General features: G+C 43.8%; 1 protein-coding gene across 2 annotated transcripts; it reads left to right on the top strand.

Moving 5' to 3' along the window:
- Positions 1-10,600: 10,600 nt before the first annotated feature.
- Positions 10,601-27,226, top strand: LOC409095 (LIM domain-containing protein A). 2 transcript variants are annotated; one of them, XM_026443738.1, is made up of 3 exons: positions 10,601-11,661; positions 25,414-25,705; positions 25,935-27,226. In XM_026443738.1, exons 1-3 carry the CDS (start codon positions 11,614-11,616, stop codon positions 26,327-26,329), a joined length of 735 nt encoding a protein of 244 aa, XP_026299523.1. In that variant the 5' UTR covers positions 10,601-11,613; the 3' UTR covers positions 26,330-27,226. The 2 variants fall into 2 exon arrangements, with proteins under 2 accessions (XP_026299523.1, XP_026299524.1); XM_026443739.1 differs by having other exon boundaries at positions 10,605-11,661; positions 25,417-25,705; positions 25,935-27,220.
- Positions 27,227-27,624: the final 398 nt, after the last annotated feature.

Genomic DNA, 27,624 nt, shown 5'->3' with positions numbered 1-27,624 from the left:
AGACGTTGACCAGAAGTCCGTTTTTTCGATGGATGACGATGTTCGAGATGTCGATAACCTGTTCTGAATCACCGAGGAAAATTCTTCTTGCAGATATTGAAATGGAAAATGGTTGTACGCTCATGTTTTTTTTCTTTCTTTTTTTTTCTCCTTCCTCTTGTTTGAAAGGGAATTTACGATGACAGCGTTGAACGATTCGATTTGGATGTTGCCAACTTGTTTTCAATTATGAAAAATTCTTTTAGTCGATGATGATCGTTTCGAAGATATACGAAGTGTGATCGTTTCAAGTTTGATCCTCGAACTTTGAAAGAAAGGAAGTCGTAAGTCTTTTCTTGAGGCGAGACAAATTTTCTTCGCGATCGAAATCACGGAATATATTTCGCAAATATCGAAATGGAGGATGTTCGTTTTTGTTTACGAAAGTTTAAAGTTTACGGTGATCGTAATTTCAACGATCCTTTCTCCGATTCGAGACGCTTTGATGAATGATCATTTCGATTTTATCCACGCCCAAGAAGAAGAAAAGAAGAAAAGAAGAAAAAGGATGTCGAAATGGTCGTTGCAGGCTGCTCGCTTTAAAATTACCCAACGAACCCAGAAGCGATTCTGGTGAGTGGTGAGCACACTTTGGTTAATTTGTGTGAAATCACCCGTTTACCCTTGACACGCTCGGTGTGTCGTCACGCCCTTTTGTATCCCTCGCCACCGTTCAATCCAACCATCTCTAGGAGGTCCTCCGCAGCGAGAACACCTGCGATCCAACGATCCAGGTGTCGGCCACGGCTTAAACTCTTCGAAATTTGTTAAATCCCTGCCCTTAAGCGGCCTCTCATCCACGAATCGAATGCGGCTGTTTTCTCGTCAAAAGAGCATTCGGCTCGAGCATTCGGCTCGGCACAATGTCGCGTCATTAGCGGCTAATAGACGCCGTTAAATAGGATTTGCGGAGAACGGCCCGATCATCGAGCCGAATTTCCTTCTCCCTTACAATTTGTCACTCGTGATTTGTATCCACCGGTGATCTCGGTAAACGTTCTTCTTGAAAACTGAATGAAACTTCCCTTTTTCCGAATGAAAGCAAATTCACGTATTCCTTCTTTAAAGTTCTCTATAGTTAATCGTTATCTTTGAGAACAGGAGGATGAAACGAAAGAATAATCTTCTGTCGATTTTTCCACATTGAATCGAAGATGAAGTCCATTTTTTTCGTTTTGAAAAATTACAATCGAATACCAGTCCGAAATCGTCGTCGGATTTTGCCCGACCACTTTGACGTTTTATCAATCACGAGCTGCCACACCGCTGTCGCTTTCATTAGGCCACGAGCTAACGCGGCTTTTTCCGGCTTGATGGATGAATCCTGGAAGTGTGTAACACGAGACCAGCGGTGGAAAAGGGGCTGCGTCACTCCGCGCTCGTGAGGGCTGATCGCGTTGTTTATGAGATTTTTATGGAGACGAAGCGTGTATATATATACATGTACGTATGGGAAAAACGTGCTCCCTCTCGTGATAAATCGGATAATAAAATGTCGACCAATCACCTAATCTTGATTCTCTCTCTCTCTCTCTCTCATTCTCCTTTTCTCTTTCGGTCGCTTCATAATTAGTGAGTCTTTCTCTATCCTACGAGGTGGATCGTCGATGATAAATCACCTTTTTTTCCGTTGAACCTGTTGAATTTGCTCGTATCACACGTGTTTTCTTTTTTTTTTCGTTTTTTCTTTTTTTTTTAGTTAGATACGGTTCCATAGATGTGTTATTAATTCTTCTCTTCTCGCTCGTTTCCTTAATTTATGTGTATCCGTGGAATATAAAGGTGATCTTCGTAGATTGATAGCGAATAGGTTTTCGCGAATTAATTCGTCGTATTAGATACACGCGATGATACTTGGCGTTATAATTACGAGCGCCAATGTGTGCAAGTTTGTGGAGCGCGTTTGATAGCAATCGTTTTTCTAATACTTTTGAAAGGTACTCGCAATTAGCAGAACTATTTACGATCTCTATTAAGGAGCTTAAACAAGTCGTGTATTTAATTGCTGTGTCGGATAATTAAAAGATTTAACAACGTTTTCGAACGATAAGCCGAGCTCTCTTCGCCGAGATCTTCGTTCCGATTTTATCGAAAATCGTATCGAATCTTAAATCGCCCCTACTTCGAATTCGATCGTTTCGCGAGGTGTTCGAATTCTGTAATAACCAATCTTTCTTTCTTTCTTTCTTTCTTTCTTTAATTATTCGATCGTTTCACGAGGTGTTCGAATTCTGTAACAACGAATCTTTCTTTCTTTCTTTCTTTCTTTCTTTCTTTCTTTCTTTCTTTCTTTCTTTCTTTCTTTAATTATTCGATCATTTCACGAGGTGTTCGAATTCTGTAATAACGAATCTTTCTTTCTTTCTTTCTTTCTTTCTTTCTTTCTTTCTTTCTTTAATTATTCGATCATTTCACGAGGTATTCGAATTCTGTAACAACGAATCTTTCTTTCTTTCTTTCTTTCTTTCTTTCTTTCTTTCTTTCTTTCTTTCTTTCTTTCTTTAATTATTCGATCATTTCACGAGGTGTTCGAATTCTGTAACAACGAATCTTTCTTTCTTTCTTTCTTTCTTTCTTTCTTTCTTTCTTTCTTTAATTATTCGATCATTTCACGAGGTATTCGAATTCTGTAACAACGAATCTTTCTTTCTTTCTTTCTTTCTTTCTTTAATTATTCTCTGTTCGATCGTTTCACGACGTGTTCGATAACGAATCTTTCTTTCTTGAATTATTCTCTCTTCGATCGTTTCACGAGGTGTTCGAATTCTGTAACAACGAATCTTTCTTTCTTTCTTTCTTTCTTTCTTTAATTATTCGATCGTTTCACGAGGTGTTCGAATTCTGTAACAACGAATCTTTCTTTCTTTCTTTCTTTCTTTCTTTCTTTCTTTCTTTCTTTAATTATTCGATCATTTCACGAGGTGTTCGAATTCTGTAATAACGAATCTTTCTTTCTTTCTTTCTTTCTTTCTTTCTTTCTTTCTTTCTTTAATTATTCGATCATTTCACGAGGTATTCGAATTCTGTAACAACGAATCTTTCTTTCTTTCTTTCTTTCTTTCTTTCTTTCTTTCTTTCTTTGTTCTTTGTTCGATCATTTCACGAGGTGTTCGAATTCTGTAACAACGAATCTTTCTTTCTTTCTTTCTTTCTTTCTTTCTTTCTTTCTTTCTTTAATTATTCGATCATTTCACGAGGTATTCGAATTCTGTAACAACGAATCTTTCTTTCTTTCTTTCTTTCTTTCTTTAATTATTCTCTGTTCGATCGTTTCACGACGTGTTCGAATTCTGTAATAACGAATCTTTCTTTCTTGAATTATTCTCTCTTCGATCGTTTCACGAGGTGTTCGAATTCTGTAACAACGAATCTTTCTTTCTTTCTTTCTTTCTTTCTTTATTCCACGATAAATTCGTACGTCGTTTCTCTATGCAATAAATATTGCCTTCCAAATCTCTTCTCTTTATTCTCCACGACAAATTAATTCTTTTCCCTTCTCTCCATCGGAAGGAATATGGAGTAAGAAAATAATGGATGGCCGGTAGGAGCGTTTCCCACAACGGAAAAAAAAAAGGGCACACGTGAGCACTGTGGGGCGTAGGTTCCTTTTTTTACGGGGTATCCCTTACACGTCGGATCGACTCTCGTCAACGACTCTCGTATTTCCCTACACGGAGGATTAAACTGTCGACGGCCGACTTTGACCAGACGTTGGCGCGTCAAATTTTTGACGTTACCTCCCTCTAATCTCGTACGTGAACAAGAATTCGGGGATTGGCAAATGATTAAACTCTCGTGCCAAGGGTAATTGCTACTTGGCGGGATTTGAACGGGTTTGTTTAGACCCAACTTTTCTAACCAACCAAACAGCATATAATAAGCACTCGATAATATTTATCCAAGCTTAATCCTTGCTTGGAACAAAAAAATCTCTGATTATCGAGAGCAACAATTTTGAAAATCCTGTCTGTCGAATAAAAGCAAGCGTCTAGAGAGAAACAAACACTTCCAATCGCACAATCTCTCTTTCTTCCTTTCTTTCTCTTCTAACAAGAAGAAAAGTATCTGCGAATGGAATGGAATGGAAAAAGATCGATTCGAGATCGGTAATGCTTAGCCAAAGTCCACTCCAACTGCAATTCGCCGACCGACCAATGATCCGCTACTCGAGCGAGCAAATAATCCCTCCGTGCCGAATTTCAAAGCCGTGCTCGCCCGCGTCGCGCAAGTGGAGAGAGACTCGAAAAATCTGACGTGTCCCGAATCTCGCTTAATTAATAGTCTTATAGGAGCGAGAGGGTCGGCGTTGCCCCTCTCCGCGCGGCTCGCAGGACTGGTCGGCAAAGGGGGCACGTGCAGGCCACGTGTCGGTAAGAGGATATCCGTCGGTGCTACCCTAAGCGGCCGCCTTCAAGGGAGAAAGACGGAGCGAGGGGGCACTGGCTGCTTTGCTGCTGCTGCTGCTGCTGGTCTCAGGTGCCTCCTCTTCTGCCTCCCTCCCTCCTTCCTCCTCTTCGCCTTCCTTCCTCGCGGCGTCTCCAACGTGCGCGCACCGTGGATAATCCCGAAAAATAAAGAGAAAGGGAGCGTTGTTACCGCTTCACCGGGCTTGCGGGACGTTCTTCGTTCCATTCGGGCTGATTGATTTTTCAGAGGGAGGAAACTGACGGTGGAAGAAGAAGAAGAAGCTTCGTTGGATTTATAACGAGTTTGGATGGAATCGAAATGGAATCGAAAACTTTAGAGGAGGATATGGAGAATGAATGTTTGCAAATTGCGATAAATGAGAGATCTGTTTGTTTGTCGAAGCAGATCGGCTCGCATCCTGTCTCGCCTACAATCGTCATCGAATTCGAGCAACGACAAAACGTTTGGCGGACAAAGGCCGTTTTCCAGCGGCCTTCGGGGACTGACCACTTTTGGAGAGAATCGGCGATAAATCCTGGTAATCCTCGCGATGTCCATTGATCAGCACGCGTTTTCCTGTGTCGTTCCACGGCACGGAATTTCCGCCGAGGTGCGACAATGGGGAAACATTTTCCAAGCGAGGAAGAATATCGTGGAACAGGCCCCTCTTCATTGTGACGCGGTTGTCGAGCGCGCGCTTGTAACCGGCCCGGTTTCGTCGCTCATTCATTCGTTCCTTGGCTGACTCCGGGCTGGACGCGTGCTTGCGGCCGAGACACGATCCCCGACAATGGGCACAATGAGCACGGGGTGGACCGTTTAGGGAGCAGCTCGCCCTGGGACCATTGTCAACGACCAACGCCCCCGAATTGCCGCATTTCTCGGCCCTCTTCTCCTCCTGATCTCTCTATATCCCGCCGCACCCCCTACGCCTTTCCTCGAACGAGCTCGTGCTCTGCTCTCAGTCCCGATTCAATGCTCCTCTTCTCCCTCGATTCGATTCCCTCTCGATGAACAACCGATTTTCTCCCATTTTCGTGATCGTACGTTTTTATATCGATTATTATATCGTAGCTGGATACAATAGATTTAGAAATTTCGAGAAATCTTGGAAACTTTTCAAATTTAGAAATCGCGGGAATTAGCATTTGACTCGCTCGTAAATTTCGATTTCCAATTTTCTGATATTATCGACCCTCTTCCTATTTTGTAGTTCCAATTTCACGTCGTTCTCCCCTTTGGGGACTCGAGACAAGGCCCGTGAAAAAGCTCGCGTCAGCGAGGACACAATGCCGTCCTTGCTCTTTGCAAAGCTCCGGTTAGAATTGGAAAAAAAAGAAAAAGAAGGGAAAAGGGGCTTGGTTTCGAGCGCCGTGGTCTTTGACTCTCTCTCTCTCTGCCGGAAGAAAATGACGACGCGGCAGAAGAGGAAGCGGAAGGGTGGAGGCGCGGCGTCGTCCGCGGATTCCGGGTCAAAGGGTGGAAAGCTTTTCTATTTGCGGCTCGCGTGCCGACGTTGCACGTTGTTTTCACTGAAAAATGCACTTTCACGGAGATGAAGGAAACGGCTCGGCTGTTCGTTTCGAGCACTCGTTTTCAATTTCTCTCTCTCTCTCTCTCTCTCGCGCTTAATTCCCTCCTTCTTTATTTCAAGCCTCGCTCGTTTTTCTTCGAGCATGGCTTCTCGTCGAGCACACGCGCCTCTGTCCGTGGAAACAGAAGTCGCGAGCGGATTTTTCACGGCGAGAGATCGTTGCGCCTCGCGCTCCTTTCCCCACGATTACGCCACTCGCCGAGCTTTTGTGCTCGCTTGAATGTAATTTCGAATCGCGGGCGAAACTGTTCTCCGATTCAGAGAGAGAGAGAGAGAGAGAGAGAGAGAACAGTCGAGTGCAAAAGTTGGTCAAGGTTCGACTCTAGCTCTTTGATTCCGTTTTTAACGTATACTATAAACGGAATATAAGATATCGTTACTGCCTCGTTTCTTTCATTCTTCAAACGAGTTCCCTTCAAACTGAATCGTGTTACCGAGTTCGTTACGATTTGTAATACGATAAAAAAAGAGTTTGCTAAATGTTTATCAATCGTAGGATATAAAATCGTAGTGGAAAATTAATCGTTCGAATTGTCAAACTCGATATCAAATCTAATTTCCATCGTGCAAACATTTTAAAAACAAACTTCTATTCACCTATTCCTCGTCACCTTTCTTTTCACAAGGAAAGAAGAGAAGAACGAAGCCGAGGAGGGCGCGGAATAACGGTCACCGTTATTAAAACGCGAGCATCGTCCCCCTTGTCCCCTCATTCGTTCCGTCGTTCATTATGAAACGCGGAAATATCAATAACACGTATTACGCGTTACGTTTCCCGTGATCGGTGGAGCCACCGGTGGTGATTTCGGTCAATTTATACGCGAAACGTAACAAATAGAAGCAGTAGGGGATTGGCAGCGGCCTGGGGGGAGGGGTTAGGTAGGAAGGGGGCTCGTAGCAGGAACACCGTATTGTCAACCTATCAATGAACGAACACAAATTTTAACAGTTCATCCGGTTACGTTGATCCCGAAGGTATAAGCGGTTTCACGCCGTGACCCCCGAAACGCAAGGTTTCCAGCTTCTATGGGGTCTTTGATGGGGTCTGGCCGAGAGAGAGAGACCCCCACACTCTCGAGGGGTCTCTCCACGGGCGGGGGGCCCCTCGTTCCCCGCGGGGCGCCGCTCCTCATTGTACCGTCACTGCGTGTTTAGTACTCGCGCGTCAAGTTAACAGCATCCCTCCCCTTCTCTCACCTTTTTTTTCTTTTCCTTCCCTTCGTTTTCTGCCCCCCCCCCTCCCCTCCAATTTCTCTCCCTGCTCCTCTTCCTCCTCCTCCTCCGTTTCTATTTTTCCATCGACCATCTTTCTTCCTCGCACGCACACGCCGTGTATTCCCTCTTTTGACCTCGTGGTCTCTCTATTGCGACGGCGGCGACGAGTTTCTCAGACCTCGAATCGGTCGCCGACCGTTTCTTTATGGTGTACATTGTTGTTAACGTGTGGCGAAATACAGTTTCTCCACGGTGGCGAGTTTCGAAGAATTTTCGGGCAACTGGAAGTTGTTTGGGAAGGGGAGGTGAAGATTGGAGCTGCTGAGAAGGGAAGCAGGGGTTGGGAAAGTAGTTAGGGTTGGTTGATAGTTAAAAAAGAAAAAGTAAGAATTTTTTTATGGTTTAGCGAATCGTCGAAACTAATGAGCTGTTTAAGAAACACTTACTTGTTTTATGCGCCCCCCCTCCCCCCTGTTGGTGAGGCACTTTGACGGAAGAAGGTCTCGTTAGTCCGTTCTATTAATGTTTAAAGGATAGCCAGGTAGTGAGAATTCGTCGTATACGTATTTCCTTCAATTGCGCATTAAACGCCCTCCCCCATGAAAATTCGTTCTTCCTTTTCCATTTCAGGTCTAAAAACGTTGAACTACACTACCTTTATTAATTTTATCGTTAATATTACTAGGGAAAATGACTAGGGAACACGGTTTAATTTAAATTCACCGATTTACACCGGGCATTAAAATTTTTTGTAAGGAAATAGGATTTCCAAGCAGAATCTATATCCCATGCGGCGACACAGCATTTAACGGATTAATATCTGTTTTTACTGCTTTTCCATGCGGATTTTCTCGACGCATGTTCTCTTCGATTATTATTATATCCGTAAGATTGTAGTAAAAAATGGTCGATGGCGGGGCCATCATCGACGTATTCGCGAATTCCATCAACGTTGGCAGCGGTTTCCGTCTACGTTGCAAATGAAACCGGTTCCTTTTTATGACGGAATATCGGACGGACGGTCGTCGTTCGGTTTCAGCTGGTCACTCCTCTCTTCTTCCCTTCTCTCTCTCTCTCTCTGTCTCCTCTTCTGTCCGCCTCTATGTCGCCCTGCTCCTTCCTTGAAACCTGTCGTTTTTTTCACCAACACGCAACACTGGAGGACCAAGGAAGCGCTATACCTTGGAAAACGATGAGAGCCGGAAACTTTTTGTTACATCGTTTCGATATATCGATACCCTTTTCGAGAGAATTGTCGGGTTACGGGAGAATTCGTGGCACGAATCGATAATCGTCGGACGCTGAGGAAAATTAGGTTGAAGCGTGTTATTAGAGGATCGAAGTTGAGCGTCGTCGTCTTGAATCTCGTGTCGAGTTGTTGAAAAAGTTTTCTTTCCTTTCTTTTTTTATATTCCGTAATTATACATTCTCTCTAGTTTCGCTTTTTTCGTTGTATATTTATTTCCGGTTTCGGGATCGAAGGTGAAGTTGAAGATATAGTCACGAAACTTTCACGGTTTGTCCAAATTCAGTCTCTGTCACTTTCTAGTGGGACATTATATTTAATCTACGCGGAGAATCAGGAAAGAAATTATGATTTTCTTTTTTTTAAAAAGGTGTATTTAAAACGACGTACAAAATTTATTTAAAATAGTTTGGTTAATTAATTCGAGGGAAGTCGAGTAATTTAATTATTATCGAGGACGAAAAATGATTCGGTTCTCGTACGATCTAATTTTGATATATTTGTAAGAAAAAAATGAAATAGAGAGAAGAAATATGTATACTATACTTATTCATATTCGTCGGAATATTTTAGTAATTAATCTTACGACACGATACATCTACAATGTTGCTGTCTCTGACAGTATTCACACCTGTCTTCTCTCATTTATTCTCCTTCGATGATGAATGAAACGTATTCCACTTTGTTCGATCGTGTAGATATTCGGCTCCTCCATTTTTTTTTAGATTTATGACAACAAATATGTAATTCAACTTCATCAATATTCAAATTACCGCCGTTATACACTTCCATAATTTTAACTTTCCGTATCCTCGCTTCCATATTATATCCGTATCTTGTCAAATATATTCAATATTCTGGAATTTAAAAGGGGTTGATTCGTCAAATGCAAAAGAGAAGCCATATTTCATCGTCCAATGCACCCATTGTTTCAGCGCATCACGGACACGACGGACAAAGACAACGAATATTAACGCGAGAGTAAGAAAATTTTGATGAAAAAATATCGGACAGAGCCAATTCTGTGTTCATTATTTCATTATTTCGTCGAATCGACAAAATAAAAAAAGCCCAGATCCACCGAAGACTATAGAAATTCGGATCTTTGATTTTCGAATTTCCTCGCGGATTCTTCGACCGAATTAAGCTCCGTCTATTCTTCCTATTGCGATGTTCTCGTGACAAAAAAAGGAAGAAGAAAAAAAAAGAAAGAAAAAATCACGGTTAAACGACGATCACTGGTATAAACGTCGCGTGACGAGAGGCAACGTGCAAATTGGTTGTTCATGCAAATGCCAGATGGTCGAGTGGATCGTTGGCCGAATGGTTACCGCCACCTTTTTTTTCTCCCGAAATACGCGCAAAACGAGGGTAATGGCCCAGTGCGGACAGTCGACTTTCAATTTTGACGCGGAAACGAGGTGTCTGTTTCGGCTTGTTCAAGGTACACTCGTGACACTTTGATCTCGTTTCATTCCTACCGCGAGGTTAATGGGCTCGTTGACAACGAGAACTTACTTTTTACGCCTCGCTTTGATCGATTACAGGTGTACCAAGCGGAGGATTTATTATAAGAGCGATAAAACATTGGAATATTTAACCTCTATCGTCCCCCGCGATCTAACATTATTACCTCTCCGAAAGAACAATGATTCGATCGGCGAGCAACCCGTTCGGCGTTACCCGTTCATCCGACATCCCCGATACATTCATTTCCGCGGTGACATAACAAAACGCCAAAGAACGCGGCCGTCCAGGCAACCAATTTAAAGTGTCTCCGTTCTACGAAACCCGCGTATACACGTAGCTGCCTACGCCACTGTGTGGCCGCGCCAGAGTCGCTCTGTTCTCTCGCGCAGACGGTTCTCTGGAGCAGCGGCAAAGTAGTCGCCGTTAGTGCTCGAGACAAGGAGGGACGAGGCACGGGCGAGAGACAGACAAGGAGGCGCGGTATCGAGTTTCGTGTCGGGGCGGGGCTTGTCGTTCCGCCGTGGACGGGGGAAGGGGTGCCGATGGGCGGTCCTTCGCGGAACCGTGTCCGCCCCACCTTGTGACGCCGTTGTTTGCACGGTTCCACCGCGATGCGGCGCTGCCTATGGCTGGAACCAGTTGTAGCTGTGCCGGTTCCCTCACTCCGCATCGTGGCTTCGACACGGTAAACGGGCCTGTATTTACCGTGGCGCATCGTGCTCGCGCGTACCTCGTTTTCTGGCGTCGTTCTTCCCGACGTATCGTCGTCGTCGTCGTCGTGTTCGTCATCGTGCTCGTCATCGTCGTATCTCGATCCCGAATGTCACACCGGGGCACATGCGCCATGAAACGGGTCTGACGCGCGTCTCTTTTTCGTCCCGTCGAGAAAAGAAGCACGAGCTCGAGATCGATCCTCGCGTTGTCGATGCTCCAAGGACACCACACGGTGGTAATATTGGAGTGCAGGTGCGCGGACTAGCTGGGTGTTGCCTCTTCGTTCGTCCAAGTGCTTTGTGACCTCACGATGGAGCCAGGCTTGAAGAAGGATCGTTCCAGGACTGCGCCCAATCGCCCCGAATCGCCGCGTCGATGAACCCTTCTTGCTTAGTGATTGTGTAACACAGTGAGGGGTGTATAACTCTTATACTGGGATAATACGTGACTGTTGTACCGCGTTTTCGATCGCCGAGATAGCCGAGACGTAAGCTGTTGGCCCCCCCAGGAGCAGTGGATACATTTCCACCGAGATGTGCCCGTGAGGGCGTGCTTACTTACCCTGGACCTCGACAGGACCACGTAATAACAACCACCCTCTGTCCTTTCGACCATACCTTAGAGATACTACATTGATATTACATCGAGCGTTACGAGTGTTAGGAAGGAAAACTGGAGGAAAGAGTGGCGGAGTTGGCAGTGACGTTGTTGAGTGTTGAAAAGTTGTCGAACCGAGGAAAGAACCGAGGAGGGTGAACCGAGCTGGTGGTGGAGGAAGAAGAAGAAGAAGAGGAGGCAGAAGAAGGGAACTTGCGCAGCGGACGCCATCTCCGCGTTATCGGCAAGCGGATCCCCCGGGACTCCCCCCCAAGCAGCTTCGGCGTCGCGCACCCTCGGCGGGAACTACCCCGTGACAGCAGCCACCCTGATGGGAGTGTATGAGGAGCGCGCCCCTCCTACCACCGGCATGCACTGGGTGAGTGTCATCCCTCTGTTCCTTGGCCGTTCTTTGCTTATTGGCCGTGTACGCATCACGGAACCATCGAGTGGGGCCCTTTGTCGCGCTGGGCCTCCATCCTTGCCCTTTCGATCCTTTCATCTCTCCTCCTCCTCCATTCTCGCAACTTGACACTTACGAGACCTACTCGAGAGCAGGCGTTTTTTTCCCCCAATTTCCAGCAGAGGTAAGAGGGATTTCGTTCGTTTGGACAATCGCTAAATTGAGATTTGAAGACCACGATAGTAGCCGAGCATAATATTTACTTATCGAATTTCGTATTTTTTGGTGTCTCGTTTACCAAGAAGATATCGTATACTATAGAATTCTTGGAAATTCTATGTTGTACAATGATATATGTTTTTACTTGTTCGAATATCCTTGTCTCCAAATCATCGATAATAAACAAGAATCGTCACTTTCTCTATTAAAGGAAAAGATGAATCAATCACTCCGCTTCGAAAATCGGTCCTAAAATCCCAATATCCAATTTCCACCTGTCCCTTAAACTTTCCCTTTCCCCTCCAATCACTCTTACTTACCTCTGCTAATATATCAATCCACGTTGGAGGATCGCCTCCAAGTTTTCATTCAGGCCTTCCGAGTTTTAAATCCTCTCTAATTAAAACCTCGACTCGCGGAGGGATAAGGATGCCGCCCGTTGGCGGTTCTCGGTACCTTGTAGCCGTTAATGGGTACAAATCCTAGCCGGATAATTCGATCCAACGATTTTATTGCCTCGGATTCCGTAATTGGAATATTGGCGAGTCGTGGACGAGTCCGACGCTTATCGGCAACAGCCGGCCTGATATATTCGCCGGCCGAGCGTGGAACGGGTTCCATGGATTCGCGACGTTGTAGATCGTCGCACGAAGAGAGAGAAAGAGAGAAAAAGAAAGAAAGAAAGAAAGAAAAAGGAAAAAGAGAAGAAGAAAAACCCGGTTCGACGACAGATCTGCTCGCGTACATACGCCGTGCCGTTTGACTGATCGCCGCGTGAACCGTGGTGAATTTTTCGGGTGTCACCTGGCGTAATGGATCGCGACACGCGAAATCGAGTCGCGCCCCTCATAATTGATATTCCTCTGAAAGGGGGTTGGAGATTCTGATCGGCCAAGAGGTGGCAATTTTTCTTTTGTCCAAACAGCGTTTACGCGAATTTTTCTTGGATTCAAAGGTGAGAGCAAGATTTTATCGGCATGGATGACATAAATTTCAGAGATATATATACATATATTAGATATGTATATTAAATACTTTGATGTAAGATAGGTATAGAGTAGAGAATAGATTTGGTAGAATTAGTAAAGTGGTTAAAGATGAATAGAGTAGATACGATTTGTTCGTGGAAATTCTTCGAGATATCGAATTGTCAGAATTAATTTTTTTTTCTTTTCAAAAAGAAATCATTATCGCGTTGCCCGTGACACTCGATTGGTTTCGATGATCGAGAAAAAAATTATCGCGTCGCGTGTTCTGGCCATGATTTTTCGTGAAGTTCTTATATATATATATACATATATATATACACTTTTTTTTATACGCGCGTGTATCTTTCTTGCAAGCAGCACGAATATGCGAATACTTTTTCCAAGCAAAAAATATGAATGAACGTCTTTATATTGTTTATTTCGAATAAAAAAGGAACGATAAAACGATGTTACACAGTTGAAGTTGAACTCCGAAGCAAAATATCTCGTATCTTGAAATTATCTTTTCAAACTTCACGTTTAATAAATTTCCACGGGGGTTATCGCTTACATTGTACACACGCGTACACTCGTATCTCGCGCATACGATACGATAGAGAAAATATTACCTAATCAATTTTTACAGAATTATAAAGAATCGAAGTTTCTTTCTCTCGTCGAAATCGCGAAAAATCCCCGTGGAATCAAACCAGGGAGGGAAGGAAAGGAGGGACGATTTCGAGGGGCGACGTCCGTTCTCCAACTCCAACTTACGACGGTTCGAAGCTGTGTCGAGCAAAATGTACGATCAGCGAAACCGGCGTTCATCTTCGAGGAATGTTAATTCCGTTTTAAACGACTGGTGAATGGCTGCGCCGTTAACGGGTACACCTTGTAAACAAACGTAATTGATTGTTCCGTGTCACCGCGATGCTCGCTAATTGAACCGATGCATTAACTCGCGGGCGAGACGAGGTGGATGTGAAACGTCTTCCCGTCCTTTCCCTCCTTATTTTCCTTATTTTCTCCTTCTTTGCTTTTCCCCTCGAACGAAATTGAGTTTTAATCGAAACCTTGTATAAAACCAAATTTCTTTCCACCTGAACAACTCGAATATGCGCTGGGTTCTTAGGAGTTAAGCCGCGATCGAGACGAAATTCGCATCGTGTCGACGGAAAGAAGGATATCGACAATTTGTTTCACGCGTGTTGCGCGTAAATTATTTTTACTGGAAATCGTTAATCCCGACGGATTGACAGGTTTATTTTTTTCGATCGAATTTTATTAACGCGATAACTCGTGCTGTACTAACATCTCTTTTTCTCTTTTTCTTTCCTTTTCAATTTTCGTGGTAAACATTATGTTAATTCCAATATATATATATTTATATATATATATTCATCCGTAATCTCAGAAAATATATTATACTCCCGAGAACGAATTTCTTACTTCGTAAAACGAATTTTTTTTCCACGCGCGCCTACTCAATTTTAACGAGCCTGTTTAATACCTTCTTCTTCTTCTTGCAAAAACTCATCTCGTAAAAATGCTCCGAAAATTCCGAACAAAATCGATCCTCCCCTTCCTCCTGAGTTTCATCAACCTCCATCTTCGAAATTTCTTCACCGAGTTCTTTCGTTCAAACTTCATCTTCCTGCAAATTCAAATTTCCGAGGAAAGAGGGATTCCAGGGAGAATACGGCGGTAAATATTTTGTTGAACGAGTGGCCGATTAAAAGGCCTGTCGGAGGCGCCGCGCGCCTCAACCAATCTTACTCGCAACGATTATTTTATCGCCGGGAATGGCGCAGCGTTTCTCGGCGGTGTCGTCGGGGCGGCCGATTTTCTGGTTGCGCAACCCGCCGATTTTCCTCCTTCGTTCGTGGAATTATAACGCGCGCGACAATAATTCGAAATCGGGCGACGGGGGACGGGGGGAGCGGCGAAAATAAATAAATAAATAACGAATTTTCCGGGAGCGAATTACGCGCGAGGTGGATTTTTCACGCGCGTGAAACGGAATTATAAACGCGTCGAGTATCGTTTGTTAAACGCGTTCGACGTTTAACGGTCGATCGAGGTGGCAGCGAGGCGTTTTATCATTGGATTGGAAAAAGCGATTGAAAGAGTTGGACAGAGTTTTGCAGGTTACACGACGTTCTCTTTGACAAGTTGACGCGTTGCTTCGAGGAATTTGAGAGCGTGTTGAGAACGTGTATATATATATAGGGTTGGTCTTTAATTATCTTCGCTTACTTATTTCATTATTTTATTATTGGAATACGAATAGTTCGGGGGTTTTCTTCTCGAACAAGAGACTCGTTGAGGAGAGGGATTGGGAAAATATTCGAGTTACTATGTCGCGTCTATGATTCGTCTATTCCACGATATCTCGATATTTCGACAATAATTGGAATTTACCAGCCGCTTCAAAATTTCCTCGACGAGCTGTTCAAACTTCCTTCCAACTCCTCCAATCCCCTCCCCTTCCACAGAAATGACCACTTGTCTCACTTTCTCTTTCCTCTTTTCAAATTTTTCAAAAATACTTCAGCTTCTTCGTTCTGAAACCGTTCTTCTTAAAACCGTTTCCAAACCAACGCCCAAATCACTTTTCAATTCCTTTTTTCAGTTCTCTTTTACTTTCCTCCAAATCATTCCAACCTCAAATTACAATTGTCCCACCATTCCCTCCCCCTCCCTTTTTCGCAGAAATATTCAACTCCTTTCAACCTCTTCAAACTTTCTCAAACCTCGAATCCCTTTTCTCGAATGATTAAAAAAATAGCCTTTCCAATCAAAAAAAAAAAAGGGAAAAGAAAAGTCAGCTTCTATCCTCGATAAAGTCCCTCCTAAAGATTTTCACGGAAATTACATCGCCGTCGCGGCGCGTACACGGCGTCGTTTGGTCTCAGGACGCTCGTTCGATCTTTTTCAATGCACGCGGCCGGACGCGTGCGTCAGCGTGGAGCCGGACGAAGAGAGTGTGATTATTGTAACTTCGATGAGATAAGGGCGACGTGGCACGAACGTGTCTGCCCGTGATAGTGGTCCGTTTGTGTCGAGCGTAATTTATTAGCCGGCCCGGCCGAGATATATCCTCCACGCCGGTCATCGCGGCCCGAATGTTTAATAAGTGCTCGCCCCGATCGATCTTTTCTTGTTTATTTACGGTATACGCACATACTTTCGCGAAACTGTCCACACCAGACGCTGTCCATCCTCCAACTTTGTCGCGTCTCTTCCGCCTTTCCTTCAATTTTTCTCTTTCCCTTTCTCTTTCTTCTTCTTCTTCGTTCCTTTCATATTATATGCACATCGAGTGGTATAATCGTGTACCCTCTCTTTTTCCTTTCCCCTAATTTTAATACAATAAAAATAGTAAAAATGTTGGAAAGAGGGCAAGAAACTTTTTTTTTCCAATTATTTTAACTTTTTCCACGGATATTTCGAGGGCGACGGAGAATTTTCGCGACAAGCGAAAACTCGTGAAACTCGTCGGCTCGGCCCAATTTATCGCACTTGTTAATCCTCCAAGAGCCTCGTTCACCGAAGATTCTCGGGATAAAAAGGCCTGGCCGAGCACAATAGATCTTTTTAATCGCGGACTCGTAAATGAATTCGCTCTTTCCTTCGCGATAAATTTATTATTCAACGGGCAGGAAATTCGTTTCTCACCTCTCGTCCCGACCTCCCAAAGAAGAGGAAATTTCTCCTCGCGTTTTCACTTTTTTGTTTTTCAACGATATCGATCAAGAAAAAAAATACACGGAAATTACGTTACGTTTCCTTCCCGATTTTCTTTCGAGGAGGAAATCGAAAATCTTTCTTCCTCGAAATTTCTTCCTCTCCGAGACGCGTCGAAACGTCGAAGAAAATTCGATTTTGTCGAGCCGAGTGCGTCACTGCGTGGCGAAATTTTGGAAACCCGTCACGCCACGTCGCAACGTTTACTCATGCTTTCAGCGGCCCGATCACGGTTTTCGACGTGATTAATCGCGGTTGGATCGCGCCCCGTTTGGCAGAGAATACGAGCGCAGATCTCTGAATTTTCGCGGAACGCCGAGAGAAAGAAAACGGTATCTCGGGGTCGGGTCGCGATTCTTGGCCTCCTCGACGTGTATCTCGTTTATGACATGGACTCTCCGTCGAACGAGACGCGTCTCCAATTTCTTTTTTTTTTTCTCCTCCGTACCTCCATTCCTTCTCTATATTTCGATCCCTTGGAGCATACATTTCGCGCTTCAACGTATCTTCTGTTATATAATTATTCGAGAGTAACTAAACTTCTCCAAGACTTTAGTTTTTTCGTAAGGAAGGAGGGAAACATTGTCGAGAAGGAAACTTTGAAAGTAATTTTCACTCTCGATATAGTTTCTCGAATATATATATATATTCGTCTGGACGATAATTTTGCACGAGCGTGTGTTTAATATAAAGGAAACGTTCCACGTAAGAAATAGACGAGAGTGCACGTAACGTTAAAAGAGAATTAATTCGGATACGATAAAAAAAAAAAGAAAAAATATCTTGTAGAGGAATCACTAGAAGAATCGTCCAAATATTCGTAATTTCTCGTCGTTACGTATTCGTGGAATTGCATCGATACTCTTTTACGCGATTGTGCAACCGTGATGCACCGGATGCGACGCAAGGACGACATTGTCGTATTTATAGGCATATAATATTCCATCTTCGTTCCTTTTTTTTCTTTTATCATTCTTAATCGCAAAAGGGGAGGGTAAACGAGGAAAAATTTTATCGGAGAGAAATTTGGAGATTCGTTTCGATCTCGCTGCGAGAGAACGAAGATTGGAAAAATTCGAAACGTGATTCATCGAAATTGCGAAATCGTCGAAATGTTGCAATCCGCGTCGAAAAGCGAAAATATTGTTCGCATCGCGAATTAATATCGGTTGCGATCGGAATCGGCATGGTGGAAAGGGGGGAATGAGCGGCAGAAATGCGTGAAAATTCGAGCCAGATTGACGGTCGTGGTTGTGTTTCATAACGTAGATTAAAAGTCGGAAATGATAATTCGTTGTACGGGTTGAATGAAAATACTGTTTTCTGCACGATAACGTGGGAGGTCGAAGATTGATGATGATGGGTCGGTTTAAGTTTCGCTGGACACAGGGATCGATTTATCTCGCTTGAAATTAGAATTTTTTTTCCTTTCTTCTTTCTTTTTTCAGTCCAGCCTAACGCGCGACGCGATCTAAAAAAAAAAAAAAAATAATAGATATCAATAGTACAAAAAAGGTATATATTACACTTTAACACTTATATTCTATAAATTGTTTAATAATTATTTATTAAACATCTCTTTCTCTCTACAACTTATTATCTTTCGCATAAATAATTTTCTCGCTCGAACATTAGAACGTATAATTTCTCTCCATTACGCGACAACAAACATAAGATAAAAAAAACTTTCGATGAAAATTTACCGATATATATACATATTTAAATTTACCGATTTATTCCCTCCGCATCTCAAACCCAATCTCAAAGGGGTTGGAATCTATATTTAGGAGGTGGACCGGTGACTTGTTTCTCTCGACATTTTTTTTCCTTTTCTCTCTCTCTCTCTCTTCTCGGCCATCCCGGCCGAATAAACGTGGTGGCACAGTAGCACACACGAGCAGCCAGCGTTCTAATATTTTTTTCCCCTCGTGTCGCGAGTGGCATTCGGGTCCGGCCGGTTGGTAGCCGGTCGCCGCCGAGAAGTGCAGATAGCGAGCGGTTTATCGTTTTCTCTGCGGTGTTAAGCGTCGCCCACGCGTTTTAAGAGAGAAACCACAGGCTGCTGGTGCTGCAGCCCGAGTGGACGAGGCTGTTTATTGTTATCACTATCATGGCCGGCCAAGGGAAGCTGATACGCGGCAACACGGGACGCGCGTGTTTATAGAATCGACGGAGAGGGAAGGGAGGGAAGAGTGGAAGAGAGAGAGAGAGAGAGAGAGAGTTGGATCGGTCTCGGGCGAATTTCCTGGTTGATTTCTTGCGGTCTCACAGTTTTAGCATCGATGGTCCCTGAAATGCCGAGAGTCGAATGTTGGGATTCGTGCCATCTACGCGTGCAGTCTGCCTGCCGCGAGTTTTTTTTTTCTTTAAATTCTACCTTTTACGGGATGTGTTTGTCGAGGAGGGTAATTTTTTCTTTTCTTTTCTTTTTCTTTTTTTTTTTTTTCGAGATTGTATTTAGTTAGAATATATATATATATTCACGAGTGGTTCACGAAAGAAAAAGAAGAAAGAAATCGGATAGCAGCAGGTACTTTATACTTTGCTCGATTTTAAATATATCGAGTATGTTTTAAGCGTAAATATTGAAACTGGTAAACAGTTGAATAGTAAATTGTACATTTTGTGATACAAATCGCGCAATTTATCAAATTATATCGTTACGATCGTATGTTATACATCAAAAATATGGGACTCGCTATTTGCAATGACAATGATGCATCGTCCTATTTTCTTGGAGCTATATTCGAATTGGATTCTACCCGAGAAGAATAATTTCATAATCTGGGTGGCTGGGTAGAAGAATTTTTCATGAAAGCGAACAACTTTATAAGTTGAATAAGATCAAGGCTGGTACTCTACATTTTTTTTTCTTTTTTTTTTTTTTTTACATTACTTCTTTTTCTTCTTCGACGGTCTCCTTCGTCACTCCTAAGCTTCCCTTCGATTATTTCGCAATCTTCTCGCTCGAGAAACGTTCCTTTTCTTTTCTTTTTTTTTTGCTCCAATAAAATAACGTTCGAACATTCCACTCGAAGCGAAATCCGCTCCGAATAAATTTTACCAGTCCTCCAATACGACGACGTCCATGCGACTTTTCCCGCCGCGCGGGGGACTTCCCCCTCCCCCACTCCCTCGTTTCCCATCCTCCTTAACGCGCGATTCGATCCGATTTTCCCATGGCTCGAGAGACGGCGGCTGCGAACGACGGATGGAAAGCCGGCCGTAAGAAAAATTCTCCGCTCCATCGTTCCATCGTTCCCGATTCATACCGATTCTTGTAAATCGTACGAGATCGTGTCGCGCGACAAAAAGAAAAAAGAAAAGAGAAGGAAAAAAGAAAGAAAAAGAATCGCGCTCCAATTACCCCGATCCGCGAAAACGAGGAAAAAGCCGAGGCTTGGGAAAAAGCGTCGCGCTCCGCGATTCGACTTTGTTGTTGCCCGCCGCGAGATAAACCACCGTGAAATAAAAGTTGGACACGGTTTCACGGAAGATATTTCTCGACGAATCGCCGTACCTCGTTCTTTTCAAGAATCAAATATAACTTTTGGATAATTATCAATCGATGGTAGATAACTTCAATTCTTCCTCTTTTTCTTCTTCAAACTTACGTTATATTTTCAATACGTGTAATATTTTAATATCTTTTCGTTCTCGCGTATAAGTAAACAATATTGTATAATAAATTATTGTATAATAAAGTATAACAATATTGAATTACTTGCAATTTGAGAAACAAGCTTCGCTCGGTTCAGTGTTTAAAATCGATCCAACGTTCAAAAAATAATTCAAGAGACATCAATTAGAATTTCACTCGATTTTTCTCCATCCTTAGAAAATTTCCAAAGTTGTCCACTCAACCACGCATCCTCCCCATGAAAAAAAAAATTTCCATTTCACTTGCCCGCATTCTAGCAACCGTATCTCTCCTCTTCGATAACTGCTCCTCGTTAACAGTTCCACGCAAGTTTTCCCGTCGGCGGAGCAGATGAATCATCGATATCACTTATCAATCCGAAAGTCGCGCCGCGAACTTTATAAATCACGCTCTTATCTCCCGAACCGAGCTAGATCGCCGCCTCCTCGTTCGTCCTAGAGAAAAAAAAAAATGAATGAAATCAAAAAAGAGAGAGAGAGAGAAGCGGAAGAAAGAAACGATAAAACGCGAAATAAAAGAATAATCAATAATATAGCGGCGATATAGCGGGGCTTGGTTTCTCGTTCTGTCGCAGGCTCGAGTCGATCGGCATTTCTCGAACAGGCATTCTACCGGGTTTCCGTGCCGGCATCCCGACGGATTCCGCGCTCGTTATTTACCTCACGTTTCGTGAAAATGAAAAAGGCGGAGCCTTGTGCAAGCAGCGGCGGTGAAAGTCTGTTTTACACAGTGGCACCGGCACTCCACTCTGCGGAGGCAGGTCCACTCCAAGAGATGGATAAGGATCTCCCCGCGGGCCGAGTGAAGATCGATCGACCGGTCGTGCCGTTTCGTGGGAAATTTATAGGATGCCCGTATCGATCTCTCCTCTGTCCTACGAAAGCTCTTACGAAATCTGGCGGAAAATTCTACAAATGGAACTCGTCCGGCTCCGCCAAGGGAGTTCCATCGGTTCGAGGAAATCTTCCAACTCTGGCTCTCTCGATCGGCAGCGGGTTTACGGGTTTCTTTATGGCGAAAATATACGGAAACGGAGAGGTGTGCAATGGGATCTTCTCACCTTTTCGGCCTCGTGATATATATATTTCGAAATTATATTCGAAAAGAAATATATTCGAGTTTTTTTTTTTAGATTATTTACAAGATTTACTTTCCAAGGCTGTTGAATACCAACGTTTCAATTGAACTCGAATGAATATGGAATACAAGGGGATCGTGGAAACAGAATTTCGTAATAGTTTATACGCTTCGAAAAAAAAAGAAAAAGAAAAAGAATTATATACGTTTGAATAATAAAATTTCGCAACGTGCATCGCGGCTATAAAAAAAAAAAAAAAAAATATTTGCATATCGTTATATTCATCGTGGCATTTAAATGTTAATTAATTAGATTCGAGTATATTAAATTCCGTATCATTCGGATACAACTTTAATATAAACTAGAAAAAGAATTCATTCCGTTAATAATGCTTATAAATACCAACGAGTTTTAGAAATGTAATAAAAAAAAAGAAAAAAAATGTAAATATAATTGAATACGGAATTCAATTAAATATGGAATACGAAGAAAGGAAGGATATTTTGTTGACATCGATGGATCATTCCTCGAGAACGGGAGCCAATAATCTGGATCGGTGGATTGGCAAAGGATTTAAATCGCTCCATCGACCAACTTAATTAATTAATTCTAGTCCGGGTCAACTCTCACGAACGATGGCCATTAATGTTAATAAAACGCGTTACACGTTTCTTTCTTTTATTTCTCTATTTACCGGTTCTCCGTCTTCTTTCGCACAATCGTTAACACGTATGATCCATAAATCTTTCGTACGCGATCCCGTCTCTAAAGAACGAGAACATTGTTCTTCCTGTTCGCCTCCCATTCTGTACACCACTTCCTCGACAACAACTAGTTCTCGCTTATTGTCCAAAGATTCCTCCGTTCGTTATTATCCCGACCGGATTCCAAAGGAGAAGTTTGGCGAGCGTGAAAAACTCTCTCGCGAGAAAAACTCGCGGCAAACCCGATTTGGAAAAAACGGGTTCCCCAGCCCGAGTTTCACCGTGGAAATATCTTTATTTGCATCCGCGCTTCTCTCGCCGCTCTACGCTCGTCCCGATGACTACGCGGCTCGGTTGGGAAACAGCCGCGTCTCGAAAAGAAAAACGCCGCGACCTATGCTCCTCCGCCGAGGAACATCTTTGCTTTCGAGCGCGAGCTCGGCACAATGGAGTGTTAAGAAATGCGGTGGAAAAAAGGGGAAAAAAAAAAAAAAAGAAAAAACGTTTGCATTGTTCCGAGCCGAGGTTAATAATGACATTAAGAGGGGAAAACGGTGGTTGACTTCTTGCATCGATGCGCTCTTGTGTGAACACGTTGCACGAGTTGTTGGACCAACGGAAAGGTCGAAGGATAATCTCGATGATATCTCGATCCGCGATGCAAACTCCACATTGAGAACGTTGATTGACTGGTACATAAATAATACTCGGTACAGAATACAGTGTTGGCTCGATTCTTGGGGGAAATTTATCGTTGTAGATGCGACACCTCGGATCCATAACTTGTCTCTCCACTTCATTTTCAACGTGATTAAACTTTGATTTATTTTTCCAGATCGAGAGATTATTTCCTGAGATATATGGATATTTTCTTATAAAAATAATGGAGAAGAAAATCGAATATTGTTACGTGTCATCATCGTCTGTTAACGTTCGGCTAATTGTATCTGAATTCATAAGCTGAGCTCATCGAAATCGGCCGAAGAATCGAGTTCACCATTACGCGCAGAAAGAAATTGGTCCAATCAAAGTTCCAATAGGAGGTTAAATCAATGATCTTCGAAGGAAACGAGCCACTATTCTCGATATGTTGCACGCCAGAAGCGCTTGGTGAGACACTTGCGTGGAAACTCGCGTTCCACGAATTCTTTCCTCGACCCGGTTTATTACATAAGAAACAAACGGCCGCCGCGTAATAGTTACGTTCCACGGTGAAAATCCGCCGTGGAACAAACGAACGTGCCAATTTCTATTAGTTTTCCCTTGGCTTGGAGGAACGCGCAGCCCCGCGCATGCGCGTATTATCCGATCGATCTCTCCTCCCTGCTCCCTGGAATCATTATCGTTCGATGATCGAACGATCGACGATAAAAAAGGAAAAGGGAGGGAACAAAGAAAGAAAAAATAAAAAAAAAAAAAATGGAAAAGAAGCCAGGAACCGATCCGAGGAATCGGAATCTGTGTCGTAACTAGAATTTAATAAAAAGATCAACCGAGATAATACTTGTTTCCTTCGCTATACACTTGTTGCTAAATCATGTAGATTTATTAAAAAAAAAAAAAAAGTACGATTGTTCGTCGATTATTATCGTTAAAATTCAATCAAAGTAATTAAAAGAAATTAGATTAAGGAATATATATATATATATATATATATATATATATATATATATATATATATATATATATTGCCTGAATCGCGCGGTGATTAACAAAAATTCCCTAGACGCTTTAACAAGCGATTCACCGTAGGAACTATGGACGGGGCTTAAATTCGTCACCAGAGGGCATCGTTATTCGCAGAGCAGCGATCTTTACGACGTTCTATACGCGCAGAAGTTAACCTCCCTTCGGGGGCCGCGATCGCAAACGCCGCCGCTTCGGCGGAGATGCAGTAAATACCGGTATCTGGTGTCGTAAAATGCGGCATCGGTTTTCCACAAGGAGAGGAGAGAGAGCTCTGAAGAAGAGTGCCTCTCTCTCTCTCTCTCTCTCGGGAAGGAGAAGGAAATGAGGGAAGATAGGGTTCTCGGGGGGGCGGAAAGTAGGAGAAGGACGGACGAGGAGTTTGTCGAAAGGGATCAAAAAGGAGGGAGAGAAGGAGGGGGAGAAGGAGGGAGAGGAAAAAAAGGGAGGCGGAAAGAGAGAGGAGAAGACAAGGAGGAGAAGAGGGCCAGGGCAGCTCGGCCACGTAATTTATGTCTCGAGCTTACCGCGGTACGCCGCAACCGCGTTGACAGTTGAAACACGGCGGCGGCTCGGATTGGTCGGCTCCGGGCGCCTTATAGGGTCGCGCGCATGCGCACACCGGCTTACGACATCCATCAGAGGCGACCGGCTACTGCCGTCAGCATGCCACTCTTTATCTTTCTCCTTTTCTCTAGCCCCCGTTGCCCTTTGCCGATGTCAACCGAGCCGTAATCCGCTGTCACTTTGGATACACAGTTTCCCCCGGTAGCCGTGTCTCTTGCTCTTCGTGCCTGTTAGGTTGTTGTCCTATTTCGCCTATTCCGGTTGTCGCGGCCTGACGGCAAACAGGAGAGGCCTATTCCACGGTTGCGCGCGGTTCGCGACTGTCTTTCCGACCGATGTCCTTTACGGTCCCTCCTCGTTCACTTCGGTGGAAAGTGTCTTCGCCATCTTCGGATATGCGTTAGGTCGGTTACTTTTATCGATGAGCGCTGCCTCTTCCCTCCGCCTCCCCTCCTCTCCCTCCCTCGCGTCCGTCGTTGGGAATTTATACGTTTTTCTCTTTTTTTTTTTTTTTCCGGGGGAGCCGATCGTCGATGGCGCGCGCGTTGACGCGGCGTTTTTCGAACTCTTCTTTCGCCACTCGTTTACTCCACGAATCTTTTATCCTCAGGGCTACCTTTCTTCCTTACTTTCACTGTGCGCGTCTCTCTCTTAATTTTTTATCTTTCATCGTGTCTGTCTCTTTCTCTCTTTATTTCTCACTCTGCTAGCTGATTTCTCGCTAGTTTTTTTGTCTAGATTGACAGTTTTTTTTTTTCAACAGTCGATGGAGGTGTGAGAATTTTACTCGAGCGAGTCGACCACGCTTCTTTTCAACGCGATTGCGGTTAGGATTAGATTCGTTTCTTTTTCGAGGTAATTACTTAATCGATGAAACATCCGATCGACGTTTGTTCGGGTGTCGCGAGAGATTACGAAATAGATGGAACGATATCAACGATCCAGTATCCAGATCTCATCTCGAGAAGAAAATACTTCGATCCTGTTTCCTTCCCGCCATTTTCTCGTCACAGTGATGATAAATAAGTTCATTGTAAAGCGTTTATTGAATTTCATCGTGGAAATTTTCTAATATATTCCGGATACGATTTGTTTCAGCAGCCGGCCAGCTCGCAGGAGCGTGGCAGCGGCTTGGCTGTGGGGCGTCAAGGGGGGCCCGGCAGTGCGGGGGGGCCCGGAGCAGTGGACCAGGCGAGGGACCTAAGTCCCTGCCTCCCTGCGTCTATGGGCGACGCTGCACGACCCACCACCTTACCGTGCAGTCCTCCTGCCGCCCACCATCACGGGCCCCATCATACACCCCTACATCAGACCCACTGCGGAACCAACAATAATTGCTACGACGGACCCACCACCCCCTACGACTCTAGAGACTACGATTCCCCCGGAGGTTAGTTTATTCTTTTTTTTTTTTTCATTTTTTTTAGAATATCCACCATAAAATATTCCATATATTAATAATATATTGCAAGATTTTTCAGATCGTTTTATCGTTGTATTTATTGTTCAATTCAATTTCAAGCAATTCAAAGCATTTAACGTAGTTTAATTTATACGATAATTTAGACGAGTTTCTCGAAAGTTTGACGAAAAATAAAATAATACTGATCTATGATCAGGTGGGCAAGAGTACAGGAACAGCAGCAGCAACTTCGAGAACCCGAGCGACCTGAGCATGCCCCCGCAAACGACCCACCACCACCATCATCACCACCATCACTCGCATCTGCACCCGCAGACTCACTCGCAGGAACAGCAGACCACGGAACACTTGCACGCCATCCCGAAACTGGAGCCGCCGCCCACCCCGCCCGCGCAGTCGGACGACGTGCCGGGGGTGGTTTGCGCCGGATGCGGCCTCCGGATATCCGACAGGTTTTACCTTCAGGCGGTGGACAGGCGGTGGCACGCGGCCTGCCTTCAGTGCTCCCACTGCCGCCAGGGCCTCGACGGCGAAGTCACCTGTTTCAGCAGGGACGGAAACATTTACTGCAAGAAGGACTATTATCGGTGAGTCGAGTGCAGACGTTCTCATTCGTCACGGTGATTAACCCTCGACTGGTGGCCCAATCGTTACGTAAGCGGTCGAGGCCGATTTATGATACTGGAATGATCGAGTCGAGGGATAGTGATCGATGAGCTTTTTTTTTTTTAAATCGATATACGTCTAGGGTTTTTTATCAAGTGATATTCGTCAATTGTTATTGATAGGATTTTTTAATTTAAATGGTTTTGTGGGTAAGAAGAACGATGATATTCTCCGCTAGGCAATTAAACCGTAACCGCAAAGTACATTGTCTCTGTATATTTATCAGCTTATCCCAAGGAAATTCGCAGTTCCGTGGTCGATCTCATTTGACGATGTTTGATCTCAATTGCGTCGGTCTATTTCTTTTTTTTATTTTCATTCGAATCGTGATATTGTTTGCAAAAATTTACAAAACCTTCTTTTAAGACAAAGAAAGATACCTCGAGTGGCTCGTCACGAGGGGCAAGTCAAATTACCGCGAAGCGGCAATTTCTGTAATTCCAAATTGGCCATTCGAGGAGAGGCCATCCGTGATTCGAGAGCGCGCGTGATTTTTTAAAAAGAAGAAGAAGAAGGAAAAGAAAAAAGAATCGAGCGCTTGCGCAACGATCGAAGGCCTCGAATCTCTTTAACGCCGCGACGATAAGGGCCTGTTTTATCGACGTGCACGCGATTGACAGTGAATTACCTTTGCACTCGGAATGCTTCGGCCATGAGGAGACGAATCACGCACCGAGCAATAAAAAATTATCGCGACACAGCGGCTCGTGGAAAACAATGAGATACGGAGCGTTTATGTAAGCCGAGCCGCCTTTATTCGAAAACGCACGCCATTTCGGGAACGCGGATTCCGGGGAAGAGGTTTTCGTGTCGCGATTTTTATCATCGTACGAAAACAATTAACCGATAATCGCTTTTCACTTTCTAACTCGAAAACGATTCGACGAGTTTTTTTTTCTTCCATTCGTCGAAGAAGTGAAATTATCGAAGAAGATCGTTCCTTTCGATCTTCTTTTGCTTAGTAAAAAAAAAAAAAAAAAAAAAAAAGAAAAATTGTGAAAGACGAAATGCGTTACTTGGAAAGTGAAAATAAGAATACCTTCTACGTGTAGACAATTAATCGATCGTGCAAGATGATGGCAATAAATTGTGTAAGCCTATACGTCTTACCTAACAGCTGTAATATCCCGAAACAGTGTTCGAACCAGGAAAACACTTGTTCGCGCGATCATCATCCTCCTCTCATCTCGGTGCGCGAGACCTTTCCCTAGATTTCTATT

The sequence above is a fragment of the Apis mellifera genome, linkage group LG11 (genome assembly GCF_003254395.2).
Source record: "Apis mellifera strain DH4 linkage group LG11, Amel_HAv3.1, whole genome shotgun sequence".
Lineage (NCBI taxonomy): Eukaryota > Metazoa > Arthropoda > Insecta > Hymenoptera > Apidae > Apis > Apis mellifera.
Note: the sequence above shows the minus strand (reverse complement) of the source record. Positions and strands in the feature narration are given on the sequence as shown.